This window comes from Xyrauchen texanus, chromosome 9, assembly GCF_025860055.1.
Source record: "Xyrauchen texanus isolate HMW12.3.18 chromosome 9, RBS_HiC_50CHRs, whole genome shotgun sequence".
In the NCBI taxonomy this organism is placed as follows: Eukaryota; Metazoa; Chordata; class Actinopteri; order Cypriniformes; family Catostomidae; genus Xyrauchen; species Xyrauchen texanus.
This window is the reverse complement of record NC_068284.1, coordinates 39,923,050-39,949,448: the sequence shown is the minus strand read 5'-3', so window position 1 is coordinate 39,949,448 and position 26,399 is coordinate 39,923,050. Positions and strand designations below refer to the sequence as shown.

The window sequence follows — 26,399 nt, the reverse complement described above, 5'->3', positions numbered from 1 at the left end:
GATATCTGTGGCAAGTAATTTTACAAAAAAGGCATTCTGACCAACTTGTATCTAAGTGGGCAGTTCTTGGGAAAATATGCTAAAGTTTAGTCCAGACTTTATGCTGATAGACAAAAAAGGACCCTAACAACTTTCTAACAATCTGCTTTTTACTAGTAAACCACTGGCAGAACAAAGCTGGAACAACATGAAAGAGACCATTAATCTTTGCCATGCTCCACCTTCTTTGTGCACCTCTGTGACTTACCCGACACAATTTTGCAGCTCATCGTGATTGGCTGGAATGATTTCCCAGGTGACTCGGCGGGGCTTGGCACTTGCCCTTGTGGAATGATCTTACAGCTGGCTGTGATGGGCTGAAACGCAGAGTTTCCGTGGGAACCAAGGGTGATTTTCTCTGACCTACTAGACTGTGACAAAGTCCGTTCAGAACATGAAGAACGCACAGACTCACTCTTGACAGTGACAACAGGAACTGTGGGGAACGAGAAAGAGAGAAAAGAGGAATGATTCTAATCAATAATTTGACACCCATATCTTCAAAAAAGAAAAACAAACTATGATAGATTTGCCTGATAAACGGACCATATATATCAGTGAATAATAACTTATATTTCAGTCTATTTCTCACACAAATCTATCTTATGACTTCAGAAGTGTTGAAATATAGAGCAAGAGTAATATGTAGGGATGCACAGCAGATATATTATTGTCCGATAACCGGGAAAATAAAAAATATAATTGCGCTGATAAAGGAATTACTGCCAATATTTTCACAGATTATGTGTTCCGGTTTATTTGCTTATGGCTGAAATTCTCTGACTGCCTGCACCTTTTATCCATCAGACAGGGAGTTGGGCAGCCCCAAGCAACAGTGCGTTGGCACATACATAGCATGTATGTGTGGGTGAGATCCAACCTCATCATACTCTGTGAGGATTATTTCAACATCTCAGCACCTTGTTACGTTGTTTTGAGGCTGAATTTAATCATCTGCTTTAAGTAACATCAGGCCATTTTCCATATTCTGTTTGCTTCGTCCAATTAAAATGTGGCAAAAACATGCATGAATGTTACTTGAGGCAGTTGTTTTGCATATTCACGAAACAAACAGAATGTGGGAAATAGCACATTGTTACTTGCATCACAGCACTGTGATTAAAACAATCCAAACACAACCTAAAATGGTGCATTTATGGCTAAAAACACTAGTTTGTGGGTTTGTAGTTTCTGACTGCTAGCATAAATATTACACCATGTTAACCTGTTGCTACGCACCCCCTTTTGAGCACAAACCATGAAAATGACATATCTGAACTTAAATGGTTGTATTTACTGGACCCTTTGGAGTATGGACACAGTTGTAGTATCCTTTGAAAGAAGACACTTTTGGCTTTATTTCCCAAGTTTTTATAGGTTGTTATTTTTTTAAAAGTTAGAGAAGCTGAAGTTTATAGTAATGGAAATATTTTGTGCTGAACATGTTTTTATAATGTAAAAAAACAATAATAAAAGTACTAAGACAACCCAGAAATACAATGTTCCCAAAGTTATGTTTCAAATTTGAAGATGATCTAACAAAAAATGAGGTTCCTGCACGCTTATTTTCTCTGTAAAATCGCTGGAAGCGTACAGAGTAAAATTAAGGCTCCGCCTTTCAAGATGACACAAAATCTGACTGCATTGCTTGACTATTATGAATAAAACTACACCACATTTTTAAAAATAGACTTGAGACAGGCTTGTTTTGTTTATGAAACTCTAATATAAGAGATAATATACAGTTTTACAACATGAATGCTGCTCCGATTGCATAGTTTGTTGAAGAACGATGACGAAGAGTAATTCTTTCAGGCGAGATCTCATGTAAACAATGGAGAATATATATCAATATTTCTTAGATTTATCACTTTTATGGACAAAAAGTGCTATTGGATGTTTTTCAATGAACGCTTGTCATAGACAATTGACCCAAGTGTGGCGAACTGGATTCATCTGGCGATCACGTTTTCATAAAGGTATGAAGTCCCATTTTGACATTGCATGTTTTCATTTCGTTCTGGAGCATTGTTATCGTGAAACAGAGATCAAAATCAATGTTGAACCCTTAGACCTTTGAAAAGCTGTATAATTTGTTAATTAAATTTATAGACGGTAAATAATATATTAATGTAAGCAGAGTGACGTCACTACTGCGTGTGGGGGAATTGCGTATCAACAGGTTAAACTAAATTAGGGTTTGTGTTGTGTTTCGTTGTTTAATGTTAGTTTCATGCTGTTAATCGCCATTTTGGTTTAATGCATTAGCACTGTTAGAAGATAATTATTCTCTATCAGTTTGTGCATCATCAGGATTAACACTCATATAAATGGGTGCCATGCAATTAATGCAAGTGCATTGTAATTGATTTGACATCTGTAATATAAGCACATTTACGGTTCACGTTACATTCACCAAACCTTAAATAGCAGTAAGTCCAAATTCCAAGCTTTCAAATGAGAAGATGTATAAACTTGTATATCTCGGTTATCTATATGATGGTGCTTTGGTGATGGTGATTTGAGCTTGACAGACTCTGTCTCCTTTCAGTTTCATTCACCTTTTGTGTTCCACAGAAATTACTGTCTTGTAGAAAGACACGAGGTTGAGTAAATGATTACATAATTTCCAGTTTTTTTAACTACACGTTTTTGTCAAAACAGAAAATAATCCTGTTTTAAAGAGGCAGTGAGAGAGCACATATTTCTTATGTGGAAGTACAAGACATCCTGCAAGATGGACAACCACTGTGCATGTGTGCGCCTGCCTGTGTGCGTGACTCGCGTGCGACCATGCACATTTTCTACCTCTTTCTGTGCAGGGTTGATCATTAGGAGAGTGCTGGGAGGGAGAGGTGGGCCGACGAGAGGCCTGGCAAGCTGTGGAGGAGCCAGCCCCGCCCACATACGGCAGATGAGAGGAGGCAGAGGATGATAAAGATGAGGGGGCAGAGGGGATGAAGTCATCGCCCAGTGAGTTTCTGTGGAGCTCGACATCAACCACCTTCAAGAAATAAGACAGAAACTGACAAATGTATGCTATAAAGAGAAACACAGACATTTGACACATGTACGATCATTTAACACTTGTAATAAATGGGATCTGTGACTGCAACAAAAAAACTTGCCCAATTAATTTTTTTCCTTCAAGAAAATATATGTAACCTTCTGCACACCTTCTAAAACACATACTCAGGACAATCAATAACAGACTTGTTCTTAATTACACTGACTCCACCAGAAACCACATTTTAATCCAATTCTTATTTTTGATTAATTAACAACAGTAAACCTTAATTTTTCAGATTCACTCATATTTCCATTTTACAGAACTAACAAGATCAAGAAATTAATACTCACCATAACTCCAATCACATTTATTTTGTCTATGGTTTCAACAATAGTTCTATACTATGACACTATCAGCACTATACTCACAACTGTTGAAGTGTTCTTGTAGCTTGTAATTGTGGTGTTCTTCTCCAAATATTAGACCTAAACCAGTCCATTTATGTATGTGTACTTTATTGTAATATGCTTTGGTGAGATGCGTCAAGGAAAGAAATGTAAACTGATGGGCACCAATTCTAAATGGTTCTGACTGATCTGGTTGGTTTTAACCTCACAAATTAATCACATTCTTGCTTGTCTGTGATAACATAAGGACACTCATACTCAATGCCCTTACTCTCTCAGGGTTTTAAGTTATTTTATTTTTTTCTTTGAAGTTTTGATGATCTAATAAGATTCTAAAGCATTAAGAAGATTTTATCATTAGTTTCAGACAAACATTCAGATACTCGGCATGTCTTACCGTTTCAGCTCCCAGAGTTTGTAAACCTGTGTACGTTCTGTCCAGCTGTGGGAGAACAAACCGAAACATCAAATAATAATCTTTGCAATGTGGAGAATCTAACAGTGTTTTGGGAGGAGGAAAGTGTTTTTGTGTTTTTTATCTTAAAAAAGAAAGAAAAAAGAAGTGTTAGACAAAGGATATAATCAACAGACAGAATGCTTTATTAAATCAACCATTTGAACTATATAGTCATGGAGTCCAAAAAAGAAGTGATGCATTCTTACAAGCCTTTTCTATCATGTGCCATTTACACACATATAAGAGAGAGAGGGAATCCTTAAATGACAGAATAATCCTTGCAGTAGATTTCAAGACAAAAGGGTCTAATTAATAAATTCTACATGTAAAATAGTATAAGAGAGAAAGAAAAAAAATAGGAAGAGATGAAAGAGGTTCAAAGAGAATGTGTACATAAGATGTCAGTTGAGTGTCTGACCTTTAAGTGGTGGATGATGTCGATACGTTTGTTTCGTTGGTCTTTAAAGTGGATCTGGACCCGTACAGGAAACTCTCCCCATCCGCGACGTGTCAGGTGGAATGGTGGCTCACTAAACACAAACACGATTTAAAGAATGCCCATTTCAGTGGGCTGAATTTCAGATTCCCAAATGTCAAAGCAAATACACATAACATCTCTGAAATACTATAAATGTAAATTAATAAAATTCTAGAAAATGCTACACATTTTAACAATATGAATGAAATCATGCAGAAACTATTTTGTACAAAAATTATGAGTTAGAGGTAGGAATACACATACCTGACCTCTACAAGGTCATTGGGCTTATAGCTGGGATGTAGGAAGAACCAGACCTTCTTTACGAAATGATCAATACTGGGCTCTTTCCGAGAACCTCGAACATACACCATCCATTTATGAGTGGACTGATCATTCTCCTCACGCTTATCAGGGGCAATATACCTGAGAGAGAGAACAACATTATCAAACTGAATCAATTTACAGTAGCATACACAATCTTCCAGATTCACCTACTCTAGTCTCTATAGATATAACTGAAAAAAATAAATCAACTTCAAATGACCTATCCTTAAATTGTTCCTAGGGACCAATAAGTAGAAACTAAAAGGCTTATTCACATAGTGTGAATACCAAGCAGTGAATTTTCCTAGAGATAATATTTTAATGTGTGGAAATTGTTTTTTGGCTTCACTATACGCAACGCATAATTTAAATTAATTTAAACAGAATTATCTCAGTTCAGAAGACTCTGGGCTGTCAGTAAAAGGGTTAAACTTTCGAAGTACAGAGTCAAGTGACAAAACAACATGTCGCAAATCACAGTTGAGTTTGTCTTTGCGAGAAACGCCAACAAAACTACATCTGGTAAGAAACCTAATTAAGTTTTTACATTGAAACCTGTTGAGACGAGAGATTTTTCTCTAGTTAAATCAATGTTAATCAGTAGATTGATTCAGGAGTATAATGTATATTGTAACATTGTTAGCATTAATTGGATGCTGGCCATTACTTTGAATCAGAATTATGCTACTTTCTGATGTAATGTCTGTAAAATCTCAATAACATGAATAAATAACACTCCTGGAAACATAATAAACTTAGTCCCGCGGTCCACAAATGTTCCCACCAAAAACTAGGAAAACCATTAGCTAAATTTTTTTTTTTTGGCATGTTTCTTAGGTACTGCTAGTTGCAAATCAAAAAGGGAAACAGAAAAATGCACACAGCAGTCACGCTCGGGTCTTAGGGGGTTAAAGCAGTTAAACGGTTTCATCTGTTTAGACCCTTTACACAGTGCAAAAACTCAAAGATTAAAAAATAAATAAAAATTAAAAAAAAAACAATAAGATATAAGCTTTTAGGTCATGTGTCCAGAACTGTATTTTACATTAAAGCATCAAAAATGGCTGGAGAACAATTTGCTTTCAAACTTTTCTCAGAGAGTGATTTGCATCAAAACAATCAGTGTGAAAAGATATGTTCGAAAGATTATTGTCGATTTTTGTGTGCAATTCACATTGTTTTGTCACATCGCTCACACTGTTAATAGGCCTCAACTATGTACTTGTATTGTTGGACCTGTATTCATTCAGCATAAGCTCAAGCAAAAGTTTGGTGCATTTCAATGCTGTCAGTTTTCTTCTTGTCTCACAAGGCACTGTTTTCTCAGTTACCTGTCGCTGTAATTATCATTAATGTGATTTGTACACTTCATTTTAAGTTACTTTGGAAAGACACCATCTGCCAAGGACATAACTGTAGAAGGTAGAAGTGTTTAAAAATGTATCAATCAGATAAACACTTCGAGATGGTGACAGGTTTTTTCAGCACACTGGCCCTGGAGAAAGAAAAAAAATTTAAGATCTTAAGTAGCTCCATGGGCAGTAAAAAAAGGAGCTTATAACATTCCTCAGGCCTTATCCAGGCCCAGAGGGAATCTGCAGACTTTTTTTTTTTTTTCTACATTTACTGAGCTTATTTTGAGGGACATCAAGGGATTTAAACATATAATATGTGTCACAGGGAGCTGAGATTAGTATACCGTTAACGGTATATGATATTTAATAAACAAACATGCAATGGGTGGGGGATACATAGAACTTCTGTGAATGACAATTCAGCAAAAATCTGAGTTCTGCTTGCGCAGATTCCGTCTGGGCCTGATATCCAGACATACACACATGAAGTTGTGTCTCTGTCACATGCTCGGAGTGGATTTAATGAGGTAGACAAGGTCTGTGAAATTTTACAAAATAAATGAGGTTAGATCACTGCCTGAGGAAGCACTGCTTTGTGCCACACGGAGGTTTATTGGGTTGGAGAAATACCGAGAATTTTTGTTGAGAGGGATGCATTTAAAACTAATACAAGCTTGGAGACTTAAGTGTTTCTCATAAAAGCATCTGTCTGAATAATAAAATGTGGCTATTTAATCTGCAGCAATAATGACATTGTTCTGGTTTTTGGAACTGGGGACTGAGAAAAACAGTGATGGAAGTTTGCAGAAGAAAAAAATAAGGTGTTCTACTCAAGGGCACAACAGTACTGTACAGAGGAAGGGAACAAACATCAGAGCCAGCCTCTCAGAGGTGCTAAATCAAAATCCTTCAGTGCACTAACAGGGATTTGAGCCAGAAACCCTCTGGTTTTTGGGATATTGCTGAAATTCATTGCACAATGTGATTTCTTAAGCTCTATCAGCTACACCATTAAAACCATCTGACTAATATCATGTAGGTCCCCCTCTTGCCGCCAAAACAGCACTAACCCATCGAGGCATGGACACCACAAGACCTCAGAAGCTGTCCAGTGGTATCTGGCACCAAGACGTTAGCAGCAGATCCTTTAAGTCCTGTAAGTAGCGAGATGGGGCCTTTATGGATAGGACTTGTTGGTCCACCACATCCCATAGATGGTCAATCAGATTGAGATCTGGGGAATTTGGGGGCCAAGTCAACACCTTGAACTCTTTGTCATGATCCTCAAACCATTCCTGAACAATTTTTGCAGTGTGGCAGGGTGCATTATCCTGCTGAAAGAGGCCAATGCCATCAGGGAATACCGTTGCCATGAGGGGTTGCATGTGGTCTGAAACAATCATTAGGTAGGTGGTACATGTCAAAGTAACATCCACATGAATGCTAGGACCCAAGGTTTCCCAGCAAAACATTGCCCAGAGTATCACACTGCCTCCGCCGGCCTGCCTTCTTCCCATGGTGCATCCTGCGGATATCTCTTCCCCAGGTACACAATGAACACTCACACAGCCGTCCCCACATGATCCAAAAGAAAACGTGATTCATCAGACTAGGCCACATTCTCCCATTCCTCCATGGTCAAGTTTTGATGCTCAAGTGCCAATTGTAGTCGCTTTCGGCGGTGGACAGGGGGTTAGCATGGTTACTCTGACCGGTCTGCGACTACGCAGCAAGCTGCGATGCACTGTGTTTTCTGACACCTTTCTATCATGGCCAGCATTACGTTTGTCAGCCACTTGTGCTACAGATACTCTTCTGTGGGCTTGGACCAGACGGGCTAGCATTCGCTACCCACATGCATCAATTAGCCCATGACCTTGTTGTGAAGTGTGCATCATTGCAATGACTTCGGGCGAACACATCGCAAAATTTCTGCCCTCCCAACAACTGTTTAGGATGGTTTATACTGTATTAAGGGTAAATGTGTTAATTCTTGCAATTAATTCTGACAGCTTTAATATACCGTATAAATACTGTATTTATATATAAAAATACACACACACACTATATATATATATATATATATATATATATATATATATATATATATATATATATATATATATATGTATATGTATATATATATATTATACACACACACACACACACACACACAATTTCATGTGCATTTTTCTAAAATAAAATGGAACTTGTTCTTCAAATCATAATAAGTTCACACTGGGTGCAAAAGGCAATCTTAAATGGACTGAAATTTGTCTAATTAAAATCACTAACATAAAGCAGATTGCTTTATCTGTAAGACAGCAAAGGCAAAGAGACAAAAGGATTCATACTTGGAAACGTTGCCCACAACGATGGTTTTCTTAACGTAGAGTCGCGAGGCCTCTTCTCCTGTAGTGTGGTAAGTCACATGCTGTTCTACGGATGAAGGCACACCAAATGTGTCCTACATATGGGCATGCATTTAAACCAAAATTACTGTCAAGCACGATAGACAGAGTAATAGCATGCCAATATTCAAAAGTGATTCTCTAAATGTGTTCATTAGGGAAGAGCAAAAATCAATTCACAGATACATCGCAATTCTCAAAAGAAAAATGCATGAGAATTTTAAATAAATCATTAATAATTATGTTACTTGAAAATTCAAATGCAGGACAAAAAAATTACTAACCTTTCCTGTGTTCCTGCCGGGTCGCAGTTCACGCGGAGGGCCGTCCTCTCTTCCGCTGTCTGTCTCTCTCTCTCCAGCCTCTCCATGCAGGCTGAGGGACTCACTCTCAGACTGGACCTGTGATGGTGTGTCTGAGTTTTGATTCAGTGGAGACGAGGAGCGTGAGGGGGACTCCAGAAAGCGCTTTATGGCAGGGTGATTCAGCACAGATAGGTCACTCTTAGACGCCTGGACATGAATAACATTTTTGGGATTTTAATGGAAATGGTAACCGATTTCAATATATTGTAAAGTAAAATGTATTTCTAAAGCACACTCAAACACAGCAAAGTTGACCGAAGTGCTGTACAGATGAATCTACAATACAATGAAAATGCTCTATCACCCTTGCGTATACAACGTGACCGAGGAATATGGATTAATATTTTGTAAAAACATATTGGTAAAAAAGCAATTTTTAGAGCTCAGAGAATAATTAGAGGATCTTTCTCCAAAGTAGCAACAAAACTGGAAGGTTGTTCATGCAGAAGGATTCTTAAAATCAGTTACGGAGCAAAAACACAGAATTTACTTTACTACCTCAGGAACTTTAGGCTGACCAGCACTGGCATAGTAGTTCGCCACAATACAAGCTCTGAGCTTGTCCATCATTCTCCTAGCCTCATTCAGCCTCTAAAGAGAAGAAAAACATATTTTCAAATCAGTTTAAAATCGAAACCCAACACCTATTATCTCACATCGCAAAACACTAATTAGTCCTGAAAACAATACACAAGTATCCACTATTTAATTTAAATATCCAGATACACAAATATCCAATTAGTCTTGATTCAAAATAAATCAACAATAGTGGCAAGAAAAAGTATGTGAACCCTTTGGAATAATCTGGTTGTCTGCATGAATTGGTCATAAAATGCAATTTCATCTACATGAAAGTCACAAGTACAAACAAACACAATGTGCTTAAGCGAACAACACAAACAATAATAAACTTTCATATATTTATTGAACACATCCCGTTAAACATTCACAAATAACTTTCTTGAGGTCATTCCACAGCATCTATATTGGGTTAAGGTATGAGCTCTGACTGGGCCACTCCATTCTGTACAGGATTTACTTTGATGTTTAAGGTCATTGTCCTGCTGCATCACCCAACTTCTACTGAGCTTCAGATAGCGCACAGCCAATCTGACATGATCCTGTAGGATATCATGATATCTTGGTAATTAATTTTTTTCCATCAGCAAAACAGCCCCAAATCATGATGCTCCCTCCACCATACTTCACCGTAGGGATGATATTTTCATGTTAGTGTGCAGTGCCATTTTTGCACCATATGTAGTGCTGCTTGTTATACCCAAACAATTCAAACTTACTATCGTCAGTCCACCAAACATTTTCCATTAGCATTATGGAGTTTCAAGGTGGTTGAGCCATGCAGCAATGATTTTTGTGGGAAAGCAGCTGCTTCCTATGTGGTGTCCTGCCATGGACACTAGGGATGCCAATTTTCATAATCGATCATTGTGGAAATTAACAATCAATTAATCATTAACATCGCAAAATGCACATGGAGGACTCCAAATAATAAGTGCAAATAGCCTATTGTTTAGATATAATAAAAATTAATACACTTAAGAAATGTGAGTATCATATGCTTAGTTCAGTGTATTTAAACACATTTAGACTGTTTAGTTCGAATTTGTAATAGTTTAATTACTGTTAATGAAATACTGTTAGTAGTAACTTCTATCTTAAGATACTTAAGAAAAATAATTTGTATACATATTTGATTTCATTAAAACTTCACGTTGTGGATCATGGGACATTTCAGACTTTTGGGATTATTTTTTTTATTAGAAATTAAATCAAATTATAACAAGCTGCATAAATGGTACATAACACATGCTACATTTTTATTTTACTGCTCGTTTGTAACGATACACAGGCAAGTAAATTCCTGGATAGTAAGGAAGAGTTAACATTTTCCTCAGAAGAAGAGCGGGACACCGATGAACATTTGTATTTTGAAGAGAGACTTGATCCAGCCGAGGATACGATTTCGGACGAGTAAGTCATTCAGTTTTCTTGCTAACATGCCATTTTATATAAACATGTATATACTAGTGGGACTGTTGCCAGTCAATTCAGAGTATTGACATTTGAAATATGACTCCTAATAAGCAAGTTTTAGTTACATGTAAATGTTGTTTCGGCTAAAGCAGGTATTTAAATTGTATGCTATATGACATAAATAAGATATGTAATATGTTATTAAAGGGTAAAAAGATAAATTACTTCTATAAGTCAGACATGGAGACTAATTTGTTGATAAATACATTTTGTAGATAAAGTTAAAGTTAAGATAAAGAAACAGTTTCATAATAACGACTTTCATTCTCATCATTATGACTTAAATAATAACTGTAAATTATCTGTAGTGCAAACCAGCTTCAACAGACATTCAACTAGGGCTTGGCGATAAAACCATGTCGATATACATCACAATAAAGAAAATCCACGCTAAGCTTTTGAGGAATTTTCTATATTTACTGCGTGTCACTAAAACACAAGCAGTTCGGCTTTCTCAGGCTGCGTTTCCACTGGGGCTGATGAAATCCGCTCAAAGGTGCTAAGAGAGAGCTAGCTCCGCACCGCTGCCAATCCTACGATCCACCTTGCGAGCATGACGCTCGGCTTTCATAGGAATGAATTGAAAGCAAAGCTCAAAAAGCGCCAGTGGTAACGTAGGGTCAGACTGGATGAACTTGCTAATGCTAGCTGCCTTGCTAACAATTAGGTTACGTCAGACACCGGATTGATTCCATCCGCACCGCAAGACTTCATGACAATGGTTGCGCCCTCTCATCGCCTCTAGTGAAGAGCGCGACAAAACAACAGTGATGTGGACAACAGCTCTGATTTTTCTGCGTTGTAAACTTGAATATTGTTCTCTAGCACCAAACATGTATCATTTATGCCCTGTCCCGCTCCGGTTGCCACTTTTCCCTGCATGTGTGTAGACATGAAGCGCCGCATGAGTTAACGTGGTTTCAAAACACCTTTTAGACCATAAAGTTTTCCCCTTCTAAATATATATTTATTCATCAGCATGTTACGAGCCTTTAATAATAAACAAATCGATTTCTGTTCTTATTTTGTGAAAATTTATTAGAGATCTGGAATGGATAAGGAAAGACTAAAATTACTAGTTGGTAGACTAGTCGCTCACTTTAATGAAAATATACAAATGTTTTTTGCATTTCTCTCGGGACACCCCTGAACCCACATTCAGCATCATTCCACAGTCACAAGGGCTTCTATGCCCCATACTTGGGTATCTGAATCTAAAGAAATATATATATAAAAATAAAAAAACATTTTAATGTAAAAATATTCCAACAAATACTGGACTGCTGTCACTATGCATCTAAACAGATGATCTTTAACATTCATTTTCAATTGATAAACGGTAAAAGACGGTAAAATTGGTAAAACATCCCGCAAACCCCACAGCTTTGGCCGTCTCTGGACTCCCTGTGCAGTTTTCTAGAGACTATTTTGACTGTTTAGAATAATTTTTTTCTTCTATCAACTTTAAAAAATAAAATAAAAAAAGAAAGTGCAATGTGTAAATGTATATCGTGATAAATATCGATATCAAACAATATGAAAAAGATTATCGTGATAAATATTTTTGGCCATATCGCCCAGCCCTACATTCAACTGTATTCAATAAAAGAAAATTAAAAAACATGACTAAACATGTTCATATTCTTTTGATATAATAATATGACTTCATATGTTATAAGTTATCATAATGGTAATATGTCCACCGGGTGCCCTTCCTCGCATGTTATACGTTATTAAAGGACCCGAAAGCATTTGCGGAACACAATCGATCGTTTCACGCTCATATTGCGAACGCGACAATCCTCTTGACTACTGGGGCATGAACAAAGGTCACTTTCCATTGCTTGTGCGGATTGCATGCAGGTATTTATCTGCCAAAGCACCAGCACAGAGAGAGAGACTATTCAGTGCAGCATGTCAAGTTCTTGAGTTGCCAGAAAGCTGAGCAACTTTTGTTCTTGAAGCCTGCCACTTTTACTTAAATAGAAATAAGTCCAATTTGCTGTGTATAGCAATTACATGAAAATTAGTTTAGCCCTGCAAAACTTTGTTCTTCACTTGAGGCTACATCTGTTGTTTACAGTTGAGTTTGGTTTTAGTTCAATTACTGCTGTTTTGCACTGTTGTTTTGCACAATAATTTTAGTATAAATATGTTTACATAAACAGAATAGAGGCCCTCTGCCGTTCTGTGTTCTGCATATTGTTATCATTAAAATGACTGTGTAGCATATTTAACATTTTTGTATTTGCAAGATGCTAGCTTAGAGCTGCTAAGTTCATTACTTGACTGCTGTTTTGCATATCATTAGTTTTCTATACAGTTACATTTATTGGATAATTGGTAAAAAAAAACTCAAATCTGTTAAATTTGAATGTTAAAGAACTGAATAATAAATATTTAATATTGTTATAATATATTTTCTGTCCAATTTTGGTGCATTACTTTCAATAAAAGTGTGATAACTTTATTGATTTGTAGTTTTTCAATTCAGATTAATTCATGAAATAAATAAAAAATATATAATATTAATACACTTATATTTAAAAAACTATTTTAAAATAGGTATTAAAAAAAATAATTTTCAGTTTTCGGCCAAGTGCATCCTGAATTTTCGGTTTCGGCCCAGAATTTTCATTTCGGTGCATCACTAATAATAATCAGCTTCATTTTGCATCTACACCGATCAGCCACGACATTAAAACCACCTGCCTAATATTGTGTAGATTTCCCTCGTGATGCCAAAACAGCGCTAACACGCATCTCAGAATAGTATTCTGAGATGCTATTCTTCTCACCACAATCAAAACCAGCATTTTTTACGGTGTCAAATGCAAAGCCAAACAGCGTAAAAAGCTGTGCTTTTCACATACACTAAACACCGTCCAATACAGCGTTTTAAACTATTTTCGCACATATTTTACGCCGTTTGAAATTAATCTGCCAGTTTAATGGCTGTTTCGAACACTGCATAATACGCCGTATTAGCTTTATGGTTGTTTAGTACACTGTAAAACACACCATTTTAGATGTACTTGTGTTAAATCTATCGTGTTAATCGATACTAAATCTAAATCTAAGATACTAAGTCAAAATCCTGCAGAATAATGATTGGTAAGGGAGAATCGTCATTACCCGCGTCACTGGATTTCCGACATGTGACATCAACTCGCTAGTTTTAAAGTTAGCAACAGCGATAACAGTATCATTTGTTCACGGCACTTTCGAATTGGGAAAAAAGAAATGGCTGTGAGCAAAACCACGGCATGGTCAATAAATGAGGTGCAGACGGTCCACTCGTTAGTGATGAGCGAAAAGATAAAGTCTCTCAGGAAGTGTATCAGCTGTTGGCCGCACATGGCTACCACCAGACCAACCAACAGTGTAGGGAAAAGTTACAAACTTAAGTGACTACAGAACTGTCAAGGAAAAGTGGAAGTGGTTCGACGAAATGGACGCTATCTAGACCAGCGAGCAATGGGTGGGAGAGTGCCCTGGACTGGCGTTGATCCACGATGGTGAATGGTATTTTTTGTTAACTCTATACTCTGCTGGAATGATTCACTTTATTTAGTTTTAGATCAGCTACTGGAAGTTTGCGTCTAAAACAACCAGGCTGTTCAATTTAACTGTTACACTTGTGTAAAATCACCATGCAACAACTGCTTTATGCAGCACAATGAGCTAGTAGCTAACAGCTAGCGGTCATGTTATTGTTTTGGTCAGTTTGTGTCGTGTTTAAGATGATGTCACGGCAGTAGAGGCGGCACAGCTATGACGATCAGCCTAATCCCACACACGTTGAGGTGGCACTAAACTGCAAAGGAAATGCAAGCTCAGAAAAGTAAAGAGTAGAGTTGAGGCGAGTCGAACAGTTACGCGCAGTGGAAAAGTGCCAATAGGTGCTTTTCAAACTGTATTGAGTCCAGTTTCTTTAAAGCGTTAACTAATTAGGCAGCAATTCAGCTGTTCACCAATTCAGCTGTTCAATTCACCAGTCCAAATCGACCCTAATTAGAATACATCTAAACCAGGGCTGCATTATTTATGACCTTCGCTCGCTAACTTCCCTGTCTCGTGGACTCAGATGTCATTGCTTACCTTACAGTAAATCTTAAAATAACTTTTCGTAACTGCTTAATTGACCCAACTTCACTTTCATTATACATTAGAGTTGTGTGGGGGTGGGGTTGATGAAGCGTGATATGATGTCTAGGGTTGCAACGGTATGAGATTTTCACGGTACGATAACCGCCTCAGAAAATATCACGGTATATGTTATTACACAATTACTATTATCAGTGAAAACAGAAAGGTTATTTTATTTATTTATTTTTGAGCAAACACTTGAAACCATTTATTTTATTGAAGTATGTGTAAAAAAGTCTCCCTTTTGAAAATAAATAGAAAAAATAAGAAAGCTAACAGAATTAAAATAATAAATCAAATTATAAACATGATAAAAAATAGCATATAAATATAACATGTTATATAACTAAAGCATGTTAGTTTACATGAAAAATAACATCAGCTTTGTGAGCTTTTGAAGTAATGTCCTATTATTATTAACAGTTAACATATACTGTAGGTGCACGACAGCACAGCCAGACTGCTCCTATCTGTACCTTTAACTCAGTGCTTCTCAACTGGTTTTGCTCCAGGACAGATTTTACATTGGACATCAAGTGGTGACCAGCCATAGATTAAACATACACTGTATTTAATGTATCCTGGGTTGCATTTCCTTTTATGTTGCATAGTTTTGTTCATAGTTTTCCAGTACGAGGACATGCATCAAGTCACATTATTTTTGTTGTTGATGTCAACGTTTGACTTTCAGCACACAAATGAATAACACAGACTGCATAACTATGATAAATGAATACTGCAAGTGTTAGATTAACATACAGGCACGAAGGGACTTCAACATTTCTAAATTGCACAAATAAAAAATACATATACATATTAGTCTCTGGCTTGCTTTAGCTCGCATGTCAATGATGCCGTGATCTACTTTTATATTTAATCACTGAGAAGGTTTACCTGCAAAATTAGTAGCACCAAAAATCACAAGCAGCCTCAAGAATTGACAAGTAGCCGTATAACACTTTTCCTTGAGCAGAATATTGCACTACCGATCGCCAAGTTTGTTCACAGGGGAAAGCAAGAGACAGAAATAGTGCACTCGCATGCATGGTTGCCAAATTGCACAAAATAAGTATAACATTAGGCGGAATATTTCCAATTTCCTCAAGTATAAATCTTAAACTGGGGGTGTTGCGTCTATTATTGGCAACCCTGAGTATGTTAAACGCTTGTGGAGACGCATTAGGTCCAAATGCAAGTTAACTGAAATATCCAATAAAAAATAAAATATATTTTTACAATAAATGAGCCGCGGGCCACATTAAACCATGTGGAGGGCCGCAAATTGCCCATGTCTGCTTTAGCTGTTTGTGAGATTATCATTAAATCTGCTGTGGCAGTCCTAAATGGTCTATCACTTGGGCGGCCGCCGAAATATGGGAGAACCATGGCATTGTTCTTTCCTGCTGTCCACACGTGAGATTGGCTGTCCGGTTGCAGTTTTTTTTTCAATACCGTAGATAAGCAAATGTACATGATAACAGTCAATTTTCAAACCATGGTATACCGTGAAACCGGTATACCGCTCCAATCCTAATGCAGTCACGTCACAATCGAGTTGCACAATGGAGCTGCCTAAAGCGTACTACGTAGTAGGCTTGCTCCCTCGGTCAAAATTAAGGAGCTGAGGTTCTGTCAACAGAAACTTCCCTCGCTCACTTAACGAAGTGGAACAGTCTTCCAAAATGGCAGTGGGGATTCCCCAAAGGGAAGTTTAAAGTGAAGTGGAATGCAGTCCAGTTCAAACACAAAGGACTCATTTTCAGAACAGAGATTGAGTACTTCTGGACTAAAATCCGACTATAAATGGTGAATCATCACCGACTATGACAGTTAGCCTTGGACTAAGATAAAGTTATTTCCTGGAAACCAGTCCACGGTGTTTCACGTCTTACTGTAAAGGGCAAGTGAGTGGTACATAGATGTCTACCTGTCCGATGACCTCAATCTCATGCTCCTTGCTCTTCATCTCCAGAGCAAACTGATCCTTGATGATGGCTTCAATCTTCTGCACTGCAGCATCACGGGCTGGTAATTATTAAACAAGCAAAGGTGAAAAACACAAGTCACATATAAATCACTGAGGGTTATTATATTTCACAGTTAGATAGTTTTATTCAAGTTAGAGACCCAAATATTACCATTCTGCTCCACAACTTTACTCCTCTTGTTCTCCTGCACTAGAGTGATGTCCTCATAATCAGGATCTTTGTCCTCTATTTTTCTTTTCACCCCAGACATGATCAAGCATTGGCTGGACTGCAGACACATAGCACCATATGTCACATAAACAGCAACAGACACCCTCCTACAGACACTTGCTACCCTACTTGAGCTACTCACCTAGACAGCATTTTAAGGCATTATAGACTAGTTCCCAGTGAACCTCAAAGTTCTGGGCGCGCATGTGATGCCCCCGGTGAAGTGCTGTCTAGGTAGCTAGCTAGCTCACTTGTTTTTAAGACACAGCCACATAATATTAGCAGTTACAGCTCCAAGTAGGGTTTACACACAGCGTTACAACATTCAAGAGCCTCAAAGACCCAAATGCATTTTGGGTTTTCTCTAAAAGACGCTCTTTAGTTGTTATAAAAATTTTACAACCAAAAGAAACAGAACTGAGACGCTGCTAGTCTGACACAACAACAAAACAAACAACAGTTATTTAAAAACTTTCTCCACTGACTCTTTTCTAAATAGTACAGAATACGATATGAACATATAAAAGAGCTGTCGGTGTGTTTATTTAGACGTTAAACCTACGGTGAAGATGACAGTGAGACGTTTAAACGGTGAGGTGTTTCGCTGTTAGCCGTTAGCTTCGGTAGGTCTCGCGCGGCCAGACGAGCGCGTGTAGGGTGCGTTCCCGCTGATACATGAGCGCGCACGCTGCCTGCACTATAGCTGGTATGGGACAGACATTTTTCACAGACTGTGGTGATGAGTTTCCGCCTTATTTATCACCGTAAATCTCGCATTTTTTGAATATTATACCTTTATATATATATTGAGTGTAAAATAATAACATTCTGATTTGTGGTACATTACTCTGGAATTAGTGTTAAAAGGGGGTTTCTGTTACAGATGCTGAGTGACAGTAAATTTAGCATCTTCTCCCATCTGGAGGACATTTCTGCATATTTCTGTCTGCTGATCAGAACCAGGCAGAGTCGTCTTCTTCTTTTGTCATGGCAGATCACAAACAAAAATATTGTATTACTGTCATTAAGTTTTTCAATAAAATACAATGTTTATATTGCCCATAGACTACTCAACAACAAACAAATATGCAAAAATTAATAGGTAGCCTAACATTTTGCAATATGGAATTGAGTACACGTGTTTGTGCGTGTCTCCATAAAATTACTTAATTTTACAATTGTTCATGAAAATTTGTATTTAACGCTTTTGGGCTGAGTGATATGTAAAAAATATTTGAATGATAATCGCATTTAAAATATTGTGATATCCGAATATATGGTCAACCCCCATGATCGTTGAATATGTTTGCTTTATTGATTCAACATTTATTGAAACACTAAATTAAAATTGATACTTTAAACGAAATTAAAAAAGCAATTAAAATAACAAAGTGATTAAAAAATCGTATATATAAAACCACCTCCCCAAATCCAAACATTTACTGTCTCCAATGGCCCCATTTGCCATCATGCAAGTATCAGTATGCGACAACAGGTGCAAATTAAGAACTAAAGACAATTATAAATGTAAAGATAATTATAATAATCATCATAATAAATAAGCCTAATAAATTCCCTTGTGTTCCCAAAAAATGCTGCCAAATGTGAGTTCTTATCGAAAGTTTGTATTGTTTTAGTAATACAGTTTATGCTGCCTAAAGAAAAGAAAATAGAACTCAATTTTAGGTTCAAGGTGAACGTGTCTTGTATTACTTTATGATTTAATCACTTTCGTCTTCATTTCTTTAATACAAAGATACCTGTTGTAAAGGGAATTAATGGAAAGGAGGAGGCGAGAACTGGCTTGACGATATAAATAATAGTTTAATAAAGAACTAAATCAAAAGACACAAACACACATAGACCGGTCAGCTGACCGTAAACGATCTCTCTCGTCGCACCACCTTCTGCAGTCGGCCTTTATCCCTCTCTGAGGCTTAATTAGCCTGATAAGGGACCGGGTGTGTATAATCACAACCCAGCCCTATCCTCCTCCCTGTCACACCTGTATATATTATTGAACCTGCAGAGTCACATTCACAATGTGTTAGAGCAAACTGCTCTGCGGAAATAAAGCAAAACTCACGAGATGATCGGAGATCATTTGCAGCATTCTCATAGATTACATTATTCTTCCAAACAGGTTTCAGTTGAATGAAACAGAGAAAAAAGAGTGATAACTCTTTACTTGCTACATGAGGCAGGGTCCCGTTGCATGCCAAACAGCAAATCAGAAACAAGTACTGATAGCTTTTCTTTTGACTGTTCTTAAAAATATAATAAAGTGTGTTTCTTCAAGCACGTCTTTTTGACTAACAGAATTTCTTGTCATGTGTCACTCTGAGACGTCTTACAGGTCGCCATCCTGTTGCGGGGGCTAGTTTTACACCCTGGGTGCACATAAAAAATAACGAACGTTCATAAAATCACTTGAAGGAAATGCTATTAACAGCTAAGGTCAATAGTTATTGGGAAACAAGTCCCAGAACTCAATGAATGTGCATGTCTAGGAGAAGCGCTTTCATTGCACTCATGAACAGTGGAGCTCACTGCGCACGTATAAGCAATGGCAGCTTTCTTTTATCTGTTCTTCAAAATATAATCATGTTTCATCAAATGCATGTCTTTGTGTCTAATTTCTTGTAATATATCACTACGAGAAGTCTTACAGGTCGCCTTCCATAGTGGCTGGTACATCAACTAAATACTCTGCATGAAAACTCTGCATATGGCAGGTATTCATTTCAAACCTTATTCACTAGGAGTAGGCTGTATGACAAATTTGGGAGAAAGGAAATCAAAACTTTGAAGCTTTGCAATCGCACCCACACTTTCTGTTGGAAAATTATCTCTAGAAAGTTTTAAAAGATCATGTGTTGGTGAATGGTGAGACACACGGCGAGCCACTTGATTTTTAACAATGAGCCACTTGTGGCTTGATACCCATAGGTTCCCTACCCCTGATCTAGGATGATCAGCGCTGGACTGGTAATCTGGCATACCAAGCATTTTCCCGGTGGGCCGACGCACTTTGGAGCTGATCAGGTGCGGACTGGCCATCGGGAGAACTGAGTGGGCCGGTGGATCGACTGCGAAATGGGCCGAAATGGCCCCTCCCAAACTCAACAATTTTTGGGACAGTTGCTATGTAAAATCCCATGCCAATCGCACTTTTTAAAAACAGCAAAAGAGTTTAACACTGTGTGCAAAGAGATTCCCAAATAGAAAGTTGGTTCACAAATATATTGATTGAGATTTACAAATATGTGTTAGGAGTTTCAGTGAATACACAAATAAATCAAAATTATTTACAAATGTATTTTTATAACCCACAAACACATTTCTGTCCAGCATTTATTTGTGAATCGTGCACATTTATTTGTGGATCACTTGCTGTGCATTTGTGGATGGCAGCTCACATTAGTGAATTAAGGATGGGTGGATCGATACTAAAGTATCGATGTGGTATCAAGAATATCTTCTCACATAAACATTTGAAGTGTTTTAAAACGATTTAGTTTTACAAGTGATATTATTTAGATCACATGTATATTAATGTGTCTCATCTCTTCGAAGTGAAAAAAAAAAAAAATTATATGAGCTAATTTTTGCATGGTAACGGAACTATTTTTTCTTCCTCTCATCTTGACGCAGAAATGCTAAAATACACCAGCAGTCAGACAGTGCTCACCCATTCAGTCATAGTGCTGGTTCAAAGAGGGAGCAGTGCTTTCCTGAGGTAATGACAGAAAAAAAGCATCTGGAGTTATTCACACTAAGTAATGACAGACCTAGTTGTGATATTTATTATAATAGGCTTGTGTGACAATTTGTGCAAGTTTGTTTAAATTCAGAGTTGATAAAACTTTAATAATGATCTGTAATCCTCGTTAATAAATGATACCTTTATAAAGTTTGACTCCTTTTCCTAAAATTGTTTTTAAAGAGATAGTTCACTGTGCCAGGGCGGAGGGCGGGGTCGGGTTGTGATTATACACACCCGGTACCTTATCAGGATAATTAAGCCTCTGAGAGGGATAAAGGCTGATTGCAGGCGGTGGTGCGGGAAAGAGAGAGATTGTTTACGGACATGTCCGTCATGTGTGTGTTATTGTCTTTTGTTTAAGTTCGTAATTAAAATATTATTTATATTGCCAAGCCGGTTCTCGCCTCCTCCTTTCCATTGAACTACGTTACACTGGTGCCAAAATGGAAAGGAGGAGGCGAGAACCGAACCGGCCCCTGCCACATTCACCCGAAAATGAAAATTGAGTAACTGTGCTACGTTCATCTGTGTGTTTTCTGGATACATTATAATGTAAACAGTATACGTGGTTTATAAATATTCAGAGTATGTTCTCGTTCTTCCAGAATAGTATTGTAGTGGCTACTGAGAGTGTTTTCGATCCATATTATTATTTTCCGTGTTTGCTAATAGCACACCAGATCATTCAGCTGTACAATACTGATGTAGAGTGTTTGTGCTCTGTGTAGGAGTCTATGTTATTTAAGCTTGTGTAACTTAACTCAACTAACAATTGGATAAGTAGCATATTAGTTAGCATTGAAAAAAAACCTTTACTAATTTCATTCATTCATACTCTTACTACATTAGCTATTTAGATTATTTATTATATAGGACAGCCAGGTTTCAGGCTTGTTCAAGGAGTCACAGTGATAATCAGAGTGTTTTTGCTCGGCATCTAGGAAGTGCTGTACATGTCAGGATGGAACAATTAATCCACGACAGCACCGGGAGCAGGGCTACTCTCCAGAACGATGATTGACATGACTGCTGTCCCTCCTGCTTAGGCTTACAGCACCTGAAACAGGGCCTCACAGAAGAGGCTTGCATGAATTGTAGCACCATGTTGTGGGAGCATAGGGCTTCCAGGTTAGTTTCAGTAGAAGGTCTCTTGATGGAAGCAATACACCTGCCATGTAAAGCAGCGAATAAACGCAGGAGGGTGGAAGCAATGAGTGCCTCCACTAGCAAGAGACTTAAGGAGGACCCTTAACCAAGATAGTTGATGTGCTGACTACGGAGTTTGCTCAGATTAAGTCTCTAATATTAAATTAGTAGAGGCGGCTGTGGCTCAGTTGGTAGAGCAGGTTGGCCACTAATCGCAGGGTTGGTTGTTAGAATCCTGGCCCACATGACTCCACATGCCGAAGTGTCCTTAGGCAAGACACTGAACCCCAAGTTGCTCCCAACTGCAGGCTAGCGCCTTGCATGGCAGCTCTGCCGCCATTGGTGTATGAACGTGTGTGTGAATGGGTGAATGAGTCAACAGTGTAAAGCACTTTGAATACCGATAAGGTTAAAAAGGCGCTATATAAGTGCAGACCATTTACCATTTAAATCTGTAACCAGGAGATCTGAGGAGGTCTTATCTGAACTTCACTCTCACTTCTCCCATGATGATTCCCAGGACAGCATGCGCGGGTCTGCTGAAGGACTGGAGTCGGATCAGGACATAGTAAATCAAGCTTTCCATATTGCATTGGCACGTTTAAGCCTAGACACAGCCCCTATGGTGGCAGCCCCCACCAGTGCCTTTTTCAGAAGAGCCTTGCAACCTTCTGCTCTTAGTGTTCCCCCATCCAAGAACTACTTTGAGGAGCTACAGAATTTCTGGGCAAATCCCAAGACTCTTACACACCATACCAGCGTGAACAGGGCCTTGGCTGCAATGCAGGAGGCAGACTCCTATGGCTTGAGGCAGATGTCTAAAGTTGACCAGTTATTGCCTGTCACGAACCCCTTTCCTCTGCCCCATCTCAGCTTCCTCACACACGCACACTATCTCCCGTCTCGCACACAGGCACTCGCTTCCCGCTCCCTCGCTCCGCCCCCCTGAGCGCGAACGCTCTTTTTCCTCCATCGGGCTTCCACGCCCAGTTTTGCTTTTACGAGCTCTCGCTCGGTAACCGATCTCCCCTCTGGCGCACTTCGGCTCTTCAGCCTGAACATTATGACCACCTTGCACTCACGCGCTTTCTATCCCCACATATTAGTTTCACCTGCACTCGTCTCGTCACCTGTCATTGTTCACACCTGCACTCGCCCCTATATAACTCACTAGTCTTTCGTTTGTTTAGGGTTGGTTATTGTGTGTATTTAGTTCCCCGTATCTTTGCCCCTGCTAGTCTCGTCTAGTTTTGACCCCCTGCTAGTCTCGTCTAGTTCTGCCCCTGCTAGTCTCGTCTAGTTTTGACCTCCCCACCATTTTTCCTCTTAGCTTGCCAACTCGTTCCCCTGTCTTCGTTCCCACTTGTTATTGTTATTCAGATTACCCCGGCTTTTGACCCTACGCTTCCCTTGACCATTCTTCACTTGACTTGCCCCTTTTTGTACTGTTGCACTGCTTTTATCACATTAAAAGCAGTTCTCACCGACATTGTGACTGTCTCTACTTGTGTGTGTGTGTGTGTCGGGTTACAGAATAACCAACCTCACCGTAGCAGTCACAATGTACTCCACGGATTCGCGCAGCTCTCTAGAGCGGATTTTCATGGCGTGTTCAGAGCGCGGATTTGCGGCTGGGAGAGATTACCACGCACTCACGGCCCAGGGACAGCAGGTAAGCACTTTGTTTGACTTTGGTCACCCTGCTCTACCTGTGTCTGTCCCTGAGCCCGTTTATGCTCCCAGCGCATTTCTGAGCGCCGTGAGCCTTCAACCCCCTGAGAGGTTTGATGGCTCTTTTGACGCTAACCTAGGGTTTTTTGTGCGAGGCAGCGGTTGTGTGGCTCGTGGCCCCGCCCTCGACATCGTGGACCCAGCGGCCCAACTCATGGTTTTGCGTCAGGGGAGCCAAACCTTGGAGGCTTATGTGACTGATTTTTGTGCCCTGGCCAACCAGGTGAATTTTGATGAGGTGGTTCTGAAAGACATTTTTCAAGATGGACTGAATGAGCCAGCCTCATCATACATGCCTGGTGGTCGCTGCTCTCTCAACCTGGCTCAGTTTATTGACCTCGCCCTGCTGTGCGTTGGTTCCTCGTTTACTGTGGGGGAGGCAGATACTGAACCAGCGCTCTACACCACGGCCCCCGTCCTGAAGCCTACCACGGCCCCCGTCCTGAAGCCTACCACGGCCCCCGTCCTGAAGCCTACCACGGCCCCCGTCCTGAAGCCTACCATGGCCCCCGTTTTTAAGCCTTACACGGCCCTAGTCCCGAAGCCTGACACGGCCCCAATCCCGAGGCCTGTCACGGCCCCAGCCTCGAAGCCTGCCACGGCCAGAGAGCCAGCGCCCATGCCCGCCACGGCCAGAGAGCCAGCGCCCATGCCCGCCACGGCCAGAGAGCCAGCGCCCATTCCCGCCACGGCCAGAGAGCCAGCGCCCATGCCCGCCACGGCCAGAGAGCCAGCGCCCATGCCCGCCACGGCCAGAGAGCCAGCGCCCATGCCCGCCACGGCCAACGAGCCAGCGCCCATGCCCGCCACGGCCAACGAGCCAGCGCCCATGTCTGCCACGGTCAGCGAGCCAGCGCCTGTAGCCTCGACCGCCCCAGAGCCAGCGCCTGTAGCCTCGACCGTCCCCATGGCCACATCCCCTGTTGGCCGAAGACGTCAGAGAAGGAAGAGGGCCCCTTCTCCCCAGTCTCGTCTTGTGCTCAAGACCTCTGCTCCGCCCTCAGAGTCTCCCACGGCTCTGCCGGGTTCTGCTCCGCCCTCAGAGTCTCCCACGGCTCTGCCGGGTTCTGCTCCGCCCTCAGAGTCTCCCACGGCTCTGCCGGGTTCTGCTCCGCCCTCAGAGTCTCCCACGGCTCTGCCGGGTTCTGCTCCGCCCTCAGAGTCTCCCACGGCTCTGCCGGGTTCTGCTCCGCCCTCAGAGTCTCCCACGGCTCTGCCGGGTTCTGCTCCGCCCTCAGAGCCTTCCACGGCTCTGTCGGGTTCTGCTCGCCCCTCTGAGCCCTCCCGGGCTCCGCCTCACGAGCCTCCAAGGGCCCCTCACGAGCCTCCTAGGGCCCCTCACGAGCCTCCCAGAGCTCTACCCCTCAAGTCCCTCAGGGCTCCACCCTTCAAGCCTCTCACGGCTTCGCCCCTCGAGTCTCTCAAGGCTCCATCCCTCGAGTCTTTCATGGCTCCACCCCTCAAGCCTCTCACGGCTTCGCCTCTCGAGTCTCTCAAGGCTCCATCCCTCGAGTCTTTCATGGCTCCACCCCTCAAGCCTCTCACGGCTTCGCCTCTCGAGTCTCTCAGGGCTCCATCCCTCGAGTCTCTCATGGCTCCACCCCTCAAGCCTCTCACGGCCGCCTCTCGAGTCTCTCAGGGCTCCATCCCTCGAGTCTTTCATGGCTCCACCCCTCAAGCCTCTCACGGCCGCCTCTCGAGTCTCTCAGGGCTCCTCCGCCTCTCAGGGCGTCCCCTCTCGAGTCTTTCATGGCTCCACCCCTCAAGCCTCTCACGGCTTCGCCTCTCGAGTCTTTCATGGCTCCACCCCTCAAGCCTCTCACGGCTCGCCTCTCGAGTCTTTCAGGGCTCCACCCCTCGAGTCTTTCATGGCTCCACCCCTCAAGCCTCTCACGGCCGCCTCTCCGAGTCTCTCAGGGCTCCTCCGCCTCTCAGGGCTCCGCCCCTCGAGTCTTTCATGGCTCCTCTCCTCAAGCCCCTCACGGCTTCGCCTCTCGAGTCTCTCAGGGCTCCTCCCCCTCTCAAGCCTCTCAGGGCTCCGCCCCTCGAGTCTCTCAGGGCTCCTCCCCCTCTCAAGCCTCTCAGGGCTCCCCCTCTCGAGTCTTTCAGGGCTCCTCCTCCTCTCAAGCCTCTCAGGGCTTCGTCTCTCGAGTCTTTCAAGGCTCCCCCCCTCAAGCCTCTCGAGCCTCCCAGGGCTCTGCCTCCCGAGCCTCCTATGGCTCTGCCTCCCGAGCCTCCTACGGCTCCCCCTCCAGAGCCTCCTACGGCTCCACCTCCCGAGCCTCCCAGGGCTCGGCCACTAGAGGCTCCTATGGCTCTGCCTCCCGAGCCTCCTACGGCTCCCCCTCCAGAGCCTCCTACGGCTCCACCTCCCGAGCCTCTCATGGCTCTGCTCCCAAAGACTCCAGAGCTTCCTAGGGCTCCGCCTCTCGAGCCTTCCACGGCTCCGCCACCCGGGCCTCCTGCGGCTCTGCTCCCTAAGACTCCAGAGCCTTCTAGAGATTC

At 41.0% G+C, this 26,399-nt stretch overlaps 1 protein-coding gene across 1 annotated transcript in view; it reads right to left on the bottom strand.

The window, feature by feature from the left end:
* The window catches only part of yeats2 (YEATS domain containing 2), an 82,862-nt gene extending 64,967 nt beyond the window's left edge, over positions 1–17,895 (bottom strand). The window contains 11 exon segments of the mRNA XM_052133991.1: positions 248–475; positions 2,848–3,043; positions 3,854–3,898; positions 4,332–4,443; positions 4,656–4,817; positions 8,428–8,540; positions 8,769–8,996; positions 9,348–9,440; positions 16,981–17,078; positions 17,192–17,309; positions 17,814–17,895. Of these exon segments, the coding sequence (XP_051989951.1) occupies positions 248–475; positions 2,848–3,043; positions 3,854–3,898; positions 4,332–4,443; positions 4,656–4,817; positions 8,428–8,540; positions 8,769–8,996; positions 9,348–9,440; positions 16,981–17,078; positions 17,192–17,291 (1,375 nt within the window). The 5' untranslated portion in view covers positions 17,292–17,309; positions 17,814–17,895.
* Positions 17,896–26,399: the final 8,504 nt, after the last annotated feature.